Raw genomic sequence first — 15,666 nt, 5'->3', positions numbered from 1 at the left:
GCTGCTGTGACTTGCGGTGTATAATCATCCCAAATAATCCCGTCCGATTTGTTCAAAAGGTGTTGGGCAGTCTGATCGACGCTCGCGGTTCTATTGCCCACGATGATGCACCCATCCAGACAGGCGTACGTGGAGGAGGCGGAGGTAAGATCTACCCTTTCGTTCATCGGCTCAATCGATCCTGTATCCCGCGCATCTTGGGATGGCAACAGATGATCGCAACGCGATTACAAGGCTTTTCCCTTTGGCATTCACTGACAATCAATGGCTCGGCTCTTAGGACACCGATATGGGTATTGATCTGGCCAATCTGCGTAAGACAACAACCCCCTCCCCGGTCAAGTTAAGCATCGTATGTATCTTACCCGAACTTTACTAACTGATCTATTCCATGTAGCTGTTGACCGCGATTATGAGATCCCCTCCGCGGCGGCGGGCATCCCGTCGGAGAGAGCATCCGCCATTCTGTCCCAATTCGAACGCAAACGGAGAGCTGCTGCTATGGTGGTCCCGACCGATGATAGTCGAGTGCGCGCGCGATTACGAGAGCTCGGAGAACCCATCACTCTGTTTGGTGAAGGCCCCGCGGACCGGAGAGATCGGCTACGAGAGCTCTTAACCGATCTCGCCGAGCAACAGGATGCGGCGGCAGCAGAAGGAGATGTGGATATGAGAGAAGCGACGCAAGAGGCTGAGGAGGAAGAAGCAGAGCAGCAAGAGGAGTTTTACACTGAGGGATCTCAAGATCTGTTGGAAGCACGGAAAGCGATCGCGCGGTTCTCCCTTCCTCGTGCAAAGCAGCGCGTCGCCCGGCAGAAAGAAGAATCGACCATTCCACTCCGAACGCACATTAAGCACCGCAAAGCGGTTAAGGAGAAGCTACATGGGTTTGACCTTTACGGTTCACAGATTGCAGGTGATCGTCCAGTCAGTATCTGTCGCTTTGCGCCAGACGGGCAGACCATCGCTACAGGTAACTGGGGCGGTGGGATTAAGCTGCTCACGGTGCCAAATCTGGAGGAGAAACGGTCATTCAAGGCGCATACAGATCGAGTAGGTGGCCTGTCATGGTTCCCAGGTGCTACACTGTCGACGTCCAATGTTTCCGAATCGACCGTCAACCTCGTTTCTGGAGGTGGAGAGGGAAATGTGTGTCTATGGTCGCTTGATCAGGATCAACCGATAGCTACGCTGTCAGGCCACAGTGGTCGCGTGTGTCGAACGGAATTCCATCCGTCCGGGCGATATGTGGCGTCCGCGTCCTATGACACAACTTGGCGGTTATGGGATGTGGAGACGACCGCGGAACTGTTGCTGCAGGAAGGTCATTCACGAGAGGTCTACACGGTATCTTTCAACAATGATGGTTCTCTTTTGGCCAGTGGAGGACTCGACAGCATTGGACGTATTTGGGATCTTCGGACGGGCCGGACTGTGATGATCCTTGAAGGCCATATCCGTGAAATTTACGGTTGCGACTGGGGCGTGGATGGGTATCGTGTCCTGACCGGCTCAGGCGACGGCTGGGTAAAGTGCTGGGACTTGCGTCAAGTACGGAATACCGGTGGGATCGGCGCACATAAGAGTGTCGTGTCCGACCTTCGGTGGTATAAAGGAACAGAATCTACCAGCTCCTACTTACCGTCTACCGATGGGCAGAACGGCCGGATGGATGTGGATGGCGATCAACCCCCACAATCGACACCTGTACAACCAAGGAAGTCGGGCACTTTCTTCGTGAGCAGTGGATTCGACAAGAATGTCAACATATTCAGCGCCGACGACTGGTCATTGGTGAAAACCCTAAGTGGCCATTCAGGCAATGTGCTGAGTACCGATATCAGCGATGACGCGCAGTGGATCGCTAGTTGCGGACACGACCGCACAGTCAAGCTTTGGGGTATCGATAGCTAGGATAGCTGACTATGCTCCAATATCATAAAGGGGTTAGTTTGCCCAATCTATGACCCTTCATTACAGGTCACTACTTCAAAATCTAGGTAGTCGATTGCTCCATACCTAGATACAGGAGCCTCGCTTGTCTGGTAACCAGAGATTTAGGGTCTTCTCACGATTATAAAAAGATTATACAAACATGGACGATCTCGAGAGCCACGAATCGATGTCGTCCATGGAACTTCTATTTACTTTAGTCACCAACCGCTGTACACTGAAATATCCAACGAATATCGAAAGTAAGCTCTCGGACTATGACGTAAATTGCCGGAACTCCCTCCGTTTTCTCCGAAGGCCGGAACCCCCATGCTGACTAACCGGCCCTATATTAGGTTTGCCCGATAAGCATCAATTCCCCAACTCAGTCTGAGGATTTTCGCCTCAGGGTAATCTACCACCAGTACTCGTACAGACTACACGTACTTATCTTTTCAGGATAATTTGGAACCTGAATCGGGAGAATTAGAAGAAGATGACTGCCTCCCTTCGCCCTCAGAGACTGCTCCCGCGGCTCTCCTCTGCAACCTCCCGAACAACATCAGGAACCCGGCCTTCATTCCTCGACCAAACACCAGGAACATGCCTCATTTGCCAGTTCAGACCCCAAAGTACCATTCGCGTACCCCGGGTTCATCATCTCCAGCAAACCCGTCGCTTCGCCTCCACATCTTCCTCCCCCAATGCTACCACAACCGATAACAACGGCACTATCCAAAACATTCCGGACATCACGAACCACTACACCATCTTCCCCAAAACCCTCCCAGCAGGGCCACCTCCAAGCTCACCCTTCCACATCTCCGTCAGCGATCTGCGACGCGAGTTTCTCCAACTCCAGGGTACAATTCACCCAGACAAGTATCCCCCGGGCCCATCGAAACAACAAGCCGAGGCCCTTTCAGCCCGCATCAATGAAGCCTACCGCACGCTGTCCGATCCACTCGCGCGCGCACAGTACCTCCTCCGCGAGATGCACGATATCGACGTCACAGCCGAGGACGGCGCCGCGCACCATGCGCTCGACCCAGAGACACTGATGGAAGTAATGGAGGTGCAGGAGACGATCGAAGAAGTGGGCGCCGAACCAGGCGCGGAGTCCACGATCGCCGAGCTGAAGAAACAAAATGAGACCCGTGTAGTAGAATGTGTGGAGAAGTTAGCGAACGCCTTCGATGCAGGCGATCTGGAGTCCGCAAGGCAGGAATGTGTGCGCCTGCGCTTCTGGTATAATATTGCGCAGGGGCTGAAGGAGTGGGAGCCCGGTCTTACTGAGATCAGACTGGTGCACTAGGTTTCTTTCCGTCTTTTGGATAATCGACCTTTTGGATTGGATTCCTATGCTGGTTACAGCTATGGCCATGATGTCTGAACTACCGTGTACGATACAATGCTGTCGACGTAAATACCCTCATACCATAGAAGTGTGCTATATTTCATGATGAATTGTTAAAAGCACAACTTGATATCAGATATCATACAAAATCTCTTCTCAAACTTGAATCAATCGATACCGAACCCATCATAAATCTCCGAAATATAAAACTCCAATATATATAAAACCGCCACAGACCAGATACCAACATGAAAAACTCACCACCAGCACACCACACAACCCAGAACAAAGCACAATCTTAATAGAATAAATAAACCAGAAACATTAAATCCCAGACCCTCCCCACTATAGGTATAGTATACATTTAAAAACACCAAACCTCCAACATCCATCAAACAACTTGAAATCCCCGATCCAACCCAAACATACTAAACTGAAAACAAACACGTCTCGGAACAAACCTCCTTACCCAGATCGGAACTAATCCCTAGTCCTATAATTCAATCTATTACTCTCTTTACTACCGTGAGGTACTGTAATCTCCTCTCTCCCCGCCAAAAGCCAAGAACCCTTTCTATCCGGGTATCCATAATCCCATATTAACTCAGGTCCCCACTTAATAAATGCAGTAGGACGGGTGATCTGGTTTGGACTGTAAATGGGTCATATCTAGGGAGATATATGGGTGATATGAATCATATTAGTTATATAGACCTGAAACAGGGTATTGGACTTTAACTACAAGTAATTGATTTGCTTGCCTTTTTGGGTTTGCTGGGAACAGTGGGAAGTTAATACTATCTTGCTAGGTTGACTGTACTCAGTTTATTTTGAGGAATGAGGTTTGGGCAAGTAAGTGACTTTTCTTCTATTCTATGGCTTCTATCTCTCTGTCTATGGAGAGGAGGCTGAAAAGCAAAGGATGGAAACAAACAGCAACAGAACAGAAACAGAGTGCTAATGTGACCATGAACGCAACGCTATATATACCGAAGGGAGTAACGCCGTGAGATGCCAGCTAGCAAATGACAGGAACATGATGGTGAAGGGGGTATATAGAAATGGGGGCTTGTGAATGGAAGTAACGTCTAAACTGGAAGGATTTGGTGATGTGAGGACGGGAACAGGAAGGGGAACTGTATGTAGGTGTATGACATGTAGATGGTTGTATGGGCATAAAGGTAGGCAGGAAGAATGAAGGTATGGATCTAATCAGATACATCCTCATCTTTACCCGGGTACATGATATCCTTCCGGATAACGGCGCGGACATTGTTGACAAAGACGAAGATGTACATGCACACGATGCAGATAGACATGGCGGAGCCGACGCCCTTCACGCCGTTACTGTTGAGAGCCTTGCCCAGGGTGATGGTGGCCAGGGTGAAGCCGGTGTTGGGGAAGACCATGGCCCACCAGTTGAGGTGGAAGGCCTCGGGGGGCGAGCGGATGACGGCGACAATGGCGATGCAGAAGAACCAGAGACTCAGGGCCCAGAGGAAGACGCCGGCGGAGATGGCCAGCAGCTCGATGATGCGGCCATCTTCCAGGGCGTGGGCGTCGTGGAGCAGCTTGAAGTCTTCGGGGAGGCCTTTGCTCATGCCGACGAGGGCGAGGGCTGTGAAGGCGGGGGGTCCGACGCAGATGAACATGCCTGGTCTGTGGTCGCTGTGGGGGAGGCCGGACTCCATCAGTCGGCCGATGTAGTGGGCGTACATCATGAAGCTGATGGAGAAGCCGAGGCCCTGGAAGGTGACGCCGGCGCCGATGATGGGGAGGGCTGCGCGAGCGGGTTGTTGTTCACCGATGACGGAGGCGATGGTGCCGCTGAGCATGATGGGGAAGGCTGGAAGGATCCATGAAGGCATCATGGTTTGAAGGCCGTACTTGTGGGATGAGAAGACGAACGAGTATTGGATGATTGCGACGAGTAAGGTGCAGACGCAGTAGATCCAGAAGAGGGCTTCGAGGGCTAGTTGGAAGGACTCATTCGATTCTTCACCGAAGTAGCGAGACAAGCCGCAGATGATGGTTGCGACGGAGAGCCAGAAGGTCGGGAAGAAGAGACCCTCGCGGTCATGACGGAGGGACTCCAGAAGGTTGCCGTGCAGGATGAACCTTATAGCCATGGTAGAGCAGACAAGGGCGAAGAGGATCAGGTTGAGGATATAGACAGCGATGCCGATCTCTCTCAATCCGCGGAACCCAAAGGGCTGGCTGATGATGAGGACGGCCAGCCCTCCTCCACTCATCGTTAATGTGTACCAGGCCCAAGTGAAATGGCGAAGCCTCTCCCGGATACCCACGGGGCCCAGCTGCTTCTCATCCTCAAACTTGGGAGGTGTCAGCATTTCGATGTCTGAATGGGATGAACCCGGTGGAATGTGGTGTTCGTTATTGAACATGGTGCTCTTGGCGCGAAGCTTATAGGACAAAGGAAGAAACTATGGTGGAGTGGTACGATATAAAAAGAGATAAGCAACAGTGGCACGACCCTAGAGAGAGGTGGTGTGACACTGAAGAAGGCAAGAGAAGATAGCAGAAGAGAGTAAAGAGGGATAGTATTGTATACGATGGACTGTCTGGCAGTGATCTTCCAATTGTGCCGGAAGTGGAAATATCACACACTTATATCTTTGACGTGTGTATGAAGGGAGAATGAGTGCAAGGAACCAAACGAACGACGACAGAGCTACTGCATGTAAAATCCCTTGACGGATCAGACGCTTCAGGCTAACCAAGATCAATGAAAGTATGAAGGTATGCAATGCAATGCAATGCAGCTGGACAGAAAAAGACAGTGAATACGTGAGGAAAAGCGTGGAAAGCAGTCAATGGACTAGAACAGAGATACATCAGGAGTGGAACGGTCTAGATATAAGGACAGTGCTGGCATCGTCTGCACATGTCGCGGATGATAGGGCATCATTAACTTCAGGCTGATGTTCATCGCCGCCCATAGTCGATACTGAGGAATGCAGGGCCAAGAAATAGAAACCAGATAGATATCAACATGGTTGGCTTAGAGACGACGAAACCCGCTTTCCTAAACTCTTGTCGTTCCAGAAAAGGGATACAGAGCCCACCGCGGGCCGGAAGGAATAGGAAGAGTTCAGGTTTGGCGCATATCAGGGGCCCATCGCATTATTGCAAAGGGGCAGAGGGACCATGGCGCAAGTGTCTCGGCATTGAACTCAAGCCAGCAATGACTAGGGGAAGAACCGAATGGTTCATGATCTTCGGTGGATAGCGTCTTTTCACTTTTGATCCGCCAAGGCCAGCAGAGGATATAGTTCCGGTGGGTCAGTCCGCGCAGAAACAAGTTCCAACAACGTCAACAATTATGCAATGCCTGCCTGTCTTGATTTGATATCACTCGGAATTCAATCATTAGTCCCCACCCAGGGCGAAAAAGAAAAAAAAAAGAAAAAGACAAAGAAAAAGACCGATTGTAAAACACTCTCCGATCCAATCCGTGCACTAGTCGGCTGTGTTAGTGCAATTGTTTAGCAAGTGTCGCATCTCCTATACTTTCTGCTGCTATCCAAAAGGCAGATATTTTTTTGTTGTCTTCGGTAATTAATCTTCCGTACAGTTAGTTCTCCATCACGTTAACCGTTTATGATATTGATTTCCAAATTCGGTCGAGAAAAGTATCCGTTGCCTTTTGAATCCCCAGCCGAACACGAGTTAACGGCTTGTCTGACGGGCGTCGGCTTCTCAAGCGTTACCTCCCAGACAAGCCGAAGCCCGTCTTTTTCGGCCCGAATTACAGGGATCCTTTGCTAAGACACAGAAAAACAAAAAAAAAGTGGCGAGACTATGTAAGACGACCGCCACAATCCATGCAGAGGGAGTGGAACCCTATCATGCCCATTGGACCATTCGATCACCGAATCAGGGACCTCCCATGTCACGGAACGTCTGGGAGGAAGAAGAAGAAGAAGAAGATTCTTTTAACGTGCGCGGCGGTAGGCATCATCGACCAGCGTCTCGCCCATGGACTGAAAGGGCCAAGACGAAGATCGACAGCACATCACCGACGGGAGGTCCGCTGCCAAGCTCACTGTGGCTATGGTGGACGAAAACTGTAGGCTGAAAGATAAGGGCACGAAAAATAAAATTACGACAAAAAAAAAGGGGAAGGGATTTTAGAGTTAAAGTTTAGGGGAGGTTAGATAATGTTTAACCAGATAATTAATCATTCATAAAGATAACAGGTACTGTGCGCGGAGGAATGTGATATATTCATTCCACTGAGGAATTCCATTTGCCCTCTTCTCCGTATTCTAGGGTCGGTCTTCCTGTCCGTATACTTCGGGAATGAAGATGATACACGGATGACACTGATCGTCCATGACCAGCCACGAAAGGTCAAGCGCTGCGTTGTAGAAGAATGCAGGATGACAGAAGACGAACCCTCAGTTGAAGAGTCAGACGCAATGAGGAATGGAAAGAGTCTCGAGCCTTGGCAGGAGGTTCTTGGCAGAGATATCCGACTATTGGGCAACGGACGTAACTGAACCTCAATATTGCGACTATCCGCCGACACAACCCAATTGTGTTTCAGCATTTGAAATTATGAACGATCGATGATGCGTACACCGTCCTTATCTTGCCCGGTACTTTTTCTTTTTCTTTCTTTTTTTTTTTTATATATATATATTTTTCCCACATTCTTATTGATCTGGGGTGGAATTGTTGCTGCCTTCCCATGATCTGCACTTGACATCCATGTAAAAATAGTACTATCTAACGGCCAAGAAAGGCAGTGATGATAGACGGATTCGTCAGCATTATCGAGCTCCCCTTTCTAAACCCTGAGTCGATCAGGAGCAGGCACAGTGAAAGAGGCCAGGGAAAATGATCAACCGCTATCCAATAGTTCACTTGAGATCCCACTCTCCTCCCCGTTCGCTTGCGGAGTAGAGCTCTGCCGGACGTTGAACCCCCCTCAAAGGCTCATAGTCGAAGCGCCATACTCCGTACCCCAAGCTCCGCCTCCCTCCACCCCCACTTCCAGATGGTCCAGTTCGATCGTCTTCTCTTTCTATTTCCGATCCATCTTTTGTATCGAGTCTATCGACTTGTACCGAGGAACGCGGTGGCACAGACATGCACCCGCCAAGACCAAGCAACACTCGTAGCCAAGAAGAGCACAGGTAGGTTATCGTCTCCACCCACCCTCCTCGCCAGGCCTTCCGCCTAAAGATGGGAACATTCGACGGATTTTTCAGCAATTGTAAAAAAAAAAAAAAAAAAGCATACGGCCCAGCCAACCTCTGGATTCAAATCCGACTATTCTTGGCGTTGTACCAGTCGCCAGAGAGACGTGGTTGACTCCATCGGCCCGCCATACCCAACTATGAGCTCATCCGCATGGACCTTGGTATGTACAGCTAGACCCAGATCTCTTGGGCTCAATGCACTCGGTATCAATTCTCAGAAACAGCGCTTCCATCCTCCGCTGCGGAATAGTCGGCTGGCTTTGTTTTTGCTCTTCTCTTATCGCGGCTAAATACACGGGTCCTCATTTGTGTGATGGGTCCTACTTCTTGCGAATGCGCATTTTTAATATAACCTGCAGCAAGGAGGGGTCCGCTTTGCATCCGGTCTGGCGTGGCTGCAGATATTCGAAATGGATTCCTTTAGGGCCTCCTCATGCAGTCAATAGGTCTTTTGTTCGAGGTCATCGTGCGCTAAGTCCGGAACCCCTCCCTCCTTGATATTCTGCCGGTTTATCCCTAAGACACGATCAGCCAGGAAGATATTGACAGGGATAGACGATGAGGAACAAGCTAGGAGAGGTGATCACCACCAATTCCGCCGCCAGATTCATCTGGCCAAGGACATCCAATCCAATCCCACGCTGGCGGATCAGTAAGCGGAAGGATTGAATGAGGGCGCATATGCCCAATCGGGGAGGTAGAACGAAAGGGAGTGGATGCATCCAAGACGGACACCGACAGTCTAAACCTTCCCGTGTTGCTTGTGAAACGGAAGCAACCTTCAGACGGTGTTAGATCTGATCAATAAGACATGGAAGAAAGGCCCATGCTCCCTTGGCGAGGTGGGGACCTAATGTAACAGTAACGTAGAATTTATCTATGATCGTCCAGGACGGAAGGCTTTCAACAAATTATCATTCAAGGTTGGATCACGCAAGGAAATTCGTCATAGGCGGAAGGATGAGTAAACATAGCGTAAGGTTCAGCCAGACTCCAGCGACCCATTTGTTCCAAGACAATCCAAATGCATATACGTGAAGGTCGTGTCTGTGTTTGATCTGTGTCTGTGCGTGTGCACTCTTTGATATACATGTCGCATGAGAAAACGAGAAGACAAAAGAAATAGCTAACGGAAAGAGAGTTCAATAGACAAGGAACAGAAACGAAACATAAGTCATATCATATCAATCATTTCACCACATCATACGGTACACCAGATCCGATGCAAGCTCGGTGGTGGTGTCCAGGAGGGGACGCAAGCCCTTGGCCGAACGCTTATGTGGGTAGGGCATGCCCGCAGTATTTTCCTCGGGAGGACAGAACTCCGCGAGGTCCCGTATCTTGCAAGCTGCATAGTGTACAACCAATCTCCGAAGCTCGTTGTCGCGAAGCTGAGTGGCTGAGATGGCGGAGATAGGCTCGAGACGGGTAGTCTTGTTGTAGGTATAGTCCAGAAGGTCGAGGATCATTCTGGCCTTGGTGGTCGTTAAAGCGAATGTCTCCTCATCCTGTGAGTCCATTGGATGCTCGGGGAATCCTAGGTTGAGGAGATCCGTATGGAGCTTCCGGAGACATAATTGGGCAAGGGCGGGAATCAAGAAGCGCGTGGCGAAGACATACAGCTTGGCATGGAAAACAAGATACGGAAGGTCACCCTTGGTCGACGCCGAGTACGACAGTGAGCTTGGCGGCCTGTTTCCGTGGGTCTGTCGAGGGTCGTGATAGTCCATGGCTGCAAATTCATCCCACAGGTTGCTGCCCGACTCGTGCTGGAAGTTGAAGCGCTGCCTGGCAAATGACATGTCGATGAAGGAGTTGGTCCGGAAGTGGGAAGGTTTCGGCTCCTCTGTGACTTTCTCTTCTTCCTTAGTCTCGGCCTTTACGGAGGTTCTTTCAGGCTCGACCGTTTCAGGTTCCTGCGGCGTGGGAGCAGATCGCTCCCAGGTGTCAACCTCGGCCTGAACAGGCTCAGCCGGTTGAGCGGCCTCTGCATCAGCCGGTGGTTCTATAGACTCCTGAGGCTGGTTCCATTCCTCAGCTGGGGCAGGTGTTTCATCAACAGGGGGATTCTCGACCTGTTCCAGTTTCTGAGGCGGAGGTGTGGACGGAGGAGTCAGGTTAGTCGTAGGCTCCTCCGCGGCGACAGCGCCCTTCTTCTTCTTATCCTTCTTGTTCTTCTTTCCCTTCTTGCCTTTGCCGGAGCCTGCGCCTTCATTGGCGTCTGCAGGTTCGCCTTCTTCAACAGCGGGAGTCGCAGGAGGCTGCTCAACAGGCTCTTCGGGGGCAGGCTCGGGGACAGGCTCGGGTTCTTGCGGTGGCTCAACTGGAGCTGCTAAAGGCTCCTCTGGCGCCTTGTTCTCCTCCAGAGGATACTCTGGTTCCGGAGTCGGCGGCGCTTGTTCCGGCTGTGGCTGAACTTCCTCGCTTGGCTTGCTCTGCCCCTTGTCGGTCTCGTCGCTGGGTTTGGGGTCAGGCTGCGCCAGGACAGGCTCTCCAGAGAACACACCCTTGAATGGGTTGTTCACGACCTGTTCTTGGTATTCCTCTCGGTTGTCCGGGCCAGGGACGCTGTAGTCACCTGTATAGGCATACTCGCAGAAGGCGACAAAGGTCTCAACATCTTCCTCCTCCAAGACGGCGATATGATGTTTCGATTCGCGGGTTTCCCCACTGTTCATCAAGTGGTCCAGCGGCTGGGAGACATGACGGGCAAGTCCCGATTGAACGGTTAACTTGGTGTGGTTGGCGCCGACCAGGAAAGTGAATGGCGGTGAATGGACGATACTGTATCCCAATGACAAACTCGGAGGGTCAGTGGCAATGCTGTCATGGTTGGCATAACGAAAATTTGCGATCTTGGCTATGATACAGGGAATGAAAGAAAAGAAGAAAGGACGCAAACCAAATGAGACAATTGTTCGTCTGATGATGTCCAAAAGTCCACTCACCTGCTGTAATCCCGATAGTTATCCATGGACGCTTGCTATGACTTTTCTATACCCCCCAAAAATGAAAAGAATATACGAGGAAACAGAATGAGATGAAGAGAGTCCGAAGGTAGAAGAAAGGAAAGAGAGCGTAAGACTCCCGCACAGTTGATGTTCAAGATCCAAAAGCGTTCACTAATGATATAGTCTATATATACCAAATTGTCCTTCGCACCCTGACCGTTACACTTGCGCTTAGCAATGCGTCTTCTTATTCCATCGCAATCCCACCCTAGGCGCAAAAGAGTCAAGAAAAGAAAAAAATTTCGACACCGGCCCCAACTGGGTCAAGGATAGTCTGCTACGTGTGCATCCATGAGGGGGTTTCGGAGGGTGGATTGACCGCCAACATTGTCGCGATTGCCAGCGATAATTCCCCTCTTATCGCAAAGCAGACCGTAAACCAGCCACTGGACTTCCTCATCTGCAAGTGAGCCAGCCCTCCGGTGTCTCTTATTTGCTAAAGAAAAAAAAATATGCGATGCATGGCGGAAAGTGGGCACAGAGAGAGGGGACCGCATCGTGGCATCGAGGGTCCTCCTCCTCGAATAGTTCCCGAGCGCTGTGGACTCAGTTTCTCATCCTCACCAATATTCTGTACTCATGACCGATTTCCCCATCGTCCATGATCCAGTTGGACAGCTCATCTCACTTTTCATGATGCGACGAAAGCCTCACGCGAGCCACTGCGGGGACCAGACAGCTCGCTCGTCCGGAGGGTCGGGAGAAGGCGAATGGTGGACTCGGCGGCACTAAGGATTTTAGTCTGCCGTTAGGTTGTTGCCCGATGCATCATTCATTTGCCAGCCTCCTCAGGACCCAACTGAAGACTTTTTTCTTTTCTTTTCTTTGTCAAGTGCTGTACCTGGATTGGCACTTACTTTAGTTGATACTATTCATAATTTACTAGCTTTTCTCTAGGAGGAACTAATATAAACCAGTGAGCTGGCAGTCGAATGATTCATCGTAGGCGAATCGCGAGGTATTTCTAGGGAATATATCGTTACCAATTTCCTGTAATGGGGATTTCTGATCCAATGCCTGCCAAATGAATAACTAAATAGTAGAAGTTGAGCGAAGGGAAAGCAATATGATGCATCGATTAATCTGTGCTGCACGTATTTTGGTCCTGCGACTGATGTATGTGTGCAGTATATAATTATGCGGTGAACACCCCCATGTTCGTTGCAATCCTAGCAAGAAATAAATTAAATCGTGCTATTAAGCATAAACTATTTCCAACGTCTCAAGAAAACTCCGTCGGTGGATCCCCTGATTTCCTTTTTGGGGACGTGCTTCAGACATCACGGACAAAACATTTCATGCCGTATGTTTGAAACCATTTTGGAACCTCATACGTTCTACAGTTATTATATTTCCTTTGATGATTGCAGGAATGCATGAAAGAGGACCTATAGCCGCAGTTTAGGTCAAACTACACACCCATAGTCGCCAATTCCAATCATACTAGTCCGCGCTCACCATCTCCCAAATTCTCAAAATAACAATATCGAGTACGCACAAACTCTGTACACCCTTGAACCAAGCCAAACCAACAAGGAGAGCCACGCCACAAGCCCACTCACAGCTTCACCTCACATCCGAATTGGAAAGCCCACCACAGTTAAGCCAAGCTCGATGCCTTGTCAGGATCCACGTCCCAGCCATCTCATCCCAACCTCAAACCCACTCACGGCACCAATGAAGTCGCAAACGTATAGACCAAGAGCCAACCATTGGTGATGTAAATTGATAATTGATCCCGCCGTCTTGGGCGCGGCGTCTATAGCAAGGTTAAATCTGTCCGCGTCGACTATTTATAGCGATTTCTCGCGGAGATGGTGGAGTGATTCTTGGATAGCTTTGATGACGCGGCAACGGGCACGAAGTTAACTGAAGACAAAAGTGGATAATCCGCTGTCGTGGGTGAAAAGGGTGGACTCGGCGTTGTTGAAGCTCTGGGTGGCTGGGGATGGACTGTTTGGCGAGCTTCACCGATATTCTCAGTGCCTAGTATTTTCGCTCGGAACCCTAATGCGGAAGCTGGAAAGACATTGCTTTCGGGCGAGAGAGGACGAGAAGGAGGACGTCAGCCAGTGTGCCAGCAATTGACGAGGTCAGCTTAAACAACAAAGCAAGTTTTAACAGGAGAATGCAAGCCCCATGTCGTATGATTACATATAAGATTGTTGCTTCCCTGGCTCCATGCCTAGAGACTCTTAATATAGCAGCTCTAAGAGTAGAATTGTTATCGCAATCCACAACATGCTAATGATTTCACTGGCGACCTACACCCCTACAGCATGGTAACTCGTTATTTGAATGAAATTGATTGATGTCACAGCCAGTCCCCCCAATTCAGGTTGTGGTTTTACCCGCTAGGTCAAGGGAAACTTCCCATTTTATGGGTAAAAACCTTGACCAGGACTAGAATAACAAGAGAATGACAACACAAAAGGTACAACCAGAGAACTAATTACAAAGAACCTCGAGACAGGAATATGCCAGCATCCCCCAGCCATATCATCCAACTCCTATCCCCGGCCATCCACGTTGGTTTGTTCAGAAGTGGTGTGACCGGTCTTTAGAATTGATGGACGCACAAGGCGTTGTGGTAGGACAGGTTGAGAAGACCATCAGTACAAGACGGTATCTTGTTGACCATAACCCTGAGTCACTGGTAAGACACGCAGTCGGCTTGCAAGAAGACCAAACTTACATTTCCTGACAATCATCTTTGCTTCACTGCGGTGTGGCGGGGTTTTTTTAGCCAGCCTGAAGAGCCCAGTCAGCAGAGGAACCCAGTACTAGATGTAGTGACACTTACAAGCTCTGTCACTTACTGGGCTTGTCACGGTGCAGCTAGTGGGAGGGGCTGTTCTCTGGTGACCGAAGGCGTGTCATGGCTCAATGCTGTGAAGTCGTACCAGGGTGTAGTCGCGTCTGCCTGCTCCCTGCCTCCGTAATGGTGAGATTATGCCAGCGTGCGGGCGGTCTTTTTAGCCAGCCTAAGCCACATAAGTATATACGTTGTGCCAGAGAATGGAGGTCATATCCTTACAAGCTCTGTCACTTACTGGACCTGGCCGCGGTGGCAGGCATGTGGAGGGTGAAGGAGGCAGGAGTCAGTCCTGGAAAGACGCATGTGAATCATGAAGCTGATTTGGCGTTTGTCCCCTAGCTACCTGGTTAGAAACATGTAGATGAAGTAAGGAAGGTGTGGACGAACAAGAGCATGTCCCCGTAGGGAGCTGGCCGGCGATGCGGGCGAAGTTTTTTTAGCCAGCCTAGAACAGCCGTCAGTATCGAAGCATGGTGCATCGAGGGAAGGTATGCATACAAGCTCTGTCACTTACTGGGCCTGCCCACGGTGCCAGGCATAATGCTCAGGGAGAGGTGAGGCAGCTCAGATCTCGGTTGGTGAGTGATCGGCGAGTCAAGATGAATGTTGAGCAGATAAAGGACCGAGTCCCATCCAGTTCCAAGCAAACAGATAGTCGCCTATAAGCCGAAGAGGGCGTCGTCAGCAATAGCGCTTATCTCCATGAGACTTACCAGCAGGCCAGCTTGATGAAATTGAAACATCCACGACGGTAAGCTAACTTGGAACAGGAGTCAAATTCGGTCGGCCTGCCTCATCAGTAGTAAAGGAGTATGCTGACTGACACCTCTAGGAGGACTTACAAACACTGTTCCCTAGTGAGTCCATGTTAAGGCCAAATGTGCGAAGGAAGCAAAAGGGTGGAAGAGTAACAGTTGTTGGGGCGAGGAGGGGGAGGGGAAGAGGGAAGCAAGGGGGTGGGCGTCGAGGTCCAGGCACCAGCGAGACAGACTGAGGTTATGCCTGGATGATGATACTAGGAAGGGCCTCGGAAGTGGACTCGCCGTAGTGGTGCGTTCCTGAGTGACATCGTATTTCCGAATATGGAAGGAGCGAGGCAGGGCGTGTTGTGCTCGCCGCTTCCAGAAGAACATCGAGGTTCCTCGAGGCTCAACCACAGGGGGGCGTGACCGAGGGTTCTTCCATAGTCTTCACGGATCTTATACTCGAATCTTTCTTCGAATTTCGAGGGGTTGACAATGGAGGGCCAAAAAATTCGATCGAAAGGGGCGACTGACTCTTGGTGAAAGGCGTTTAAAGCGTCCGTACGTAGTATATCAA

General features: G+C 50.2%; 4 protein-coding genes across 4 annotated transcripts; 2 read left to right on the top strand and 2 right to left on the bottom strand.

The window, feature by feature from the left end:
• Positions 1-102: 102 nt before the first annotated feature.
• AO090023000320 (putative pre-mRNA splicing factor) lies at positions 103-1,914 on the top strand (the record flags this gene model as incomplete). The annotated part of the gene is made up of 2 exons (XM_023235535.1): positions 103-144; positions 418-1,914. 2 exons carry the CDS (start codon positions 103-105, stop codon positions 1,912-1,914), a joined length of 1,539 nt encoding a protein of 512 aa, XP_023090548.1.
• Positions 1,915-2,428: 514 nt separating this feature from the next.
• On the top strand, positions 2,429-3,247 carry AO090023000319 (J-type chaperone JAC1; the record flags this gene model as incomplete). Its single annotated transcript, XM_001820830.3, has 1 exon — positions 2,429-3,247. One exon carries the CDS (start codon positions 2,429-2,431, stop codon positions 3,245-3,247), a length of 819 nt encoding a protein of 272 aa, XP_001820882.1.
• Positions 3,248-4,497: 1,250 nt separating this feature from the next.
• On the bottom strand, positions 4,498-5,640 carry AO090023000318 (tellurite-resistance/dicarboxylate transporter family protein; the record flags this gene model as incomplete). Its single annotated transcript, XM_001820829.3, has 1 exon — positions 4,498-5,640. The coding sequence occupies one exon, from the start codon at positions 5,638-5,640 to the stop codon at positions 4,498-4,500; it is 1,143 nt and encodes a 380-aa protein (XP_001820881.3).
• A 4,070-nt stretch (positions 5,641-9,710) lies between these two features.
• AO090023000316 (uncharacterized protein) lies at positions 9,711-11,491 on the bottom strand (the record flags this gene model as incomplete). The annotated part of the gene is made up of 2 exons (XM_001820828.1): positions 9,711-11,340; positions 11,466-11,491. The coding sequence occupies 2 exons, from the start codon at positions 11,489-11,491 to the stop codon at positions 9,711-9,713; spliced, it is 1,656 nt and encodes a 551-aa protein (XP_001820880.1).
• Between the last annotated feature and the right edge of the window lie 4,175 nt (positions 11,492-15,666).

The sequence above is a fragment of the Aspergillus oryzae genome, chromosome 3 (assembly GCF_000184455.2).
Source record: "Aspergillus oryzae RIB40 DNA, chromosome 3".
Classification (NCBI taxonomy): Eukaryota; Fungi; Ascomycota; class Eurotiomycetes; order Eurotiales; family Aspergillaceae; genus Aspergillus; species Aspergillus oryzae.
This window is presented reverse-complemented; position numbering and strand designations above follow the sequence as displayed.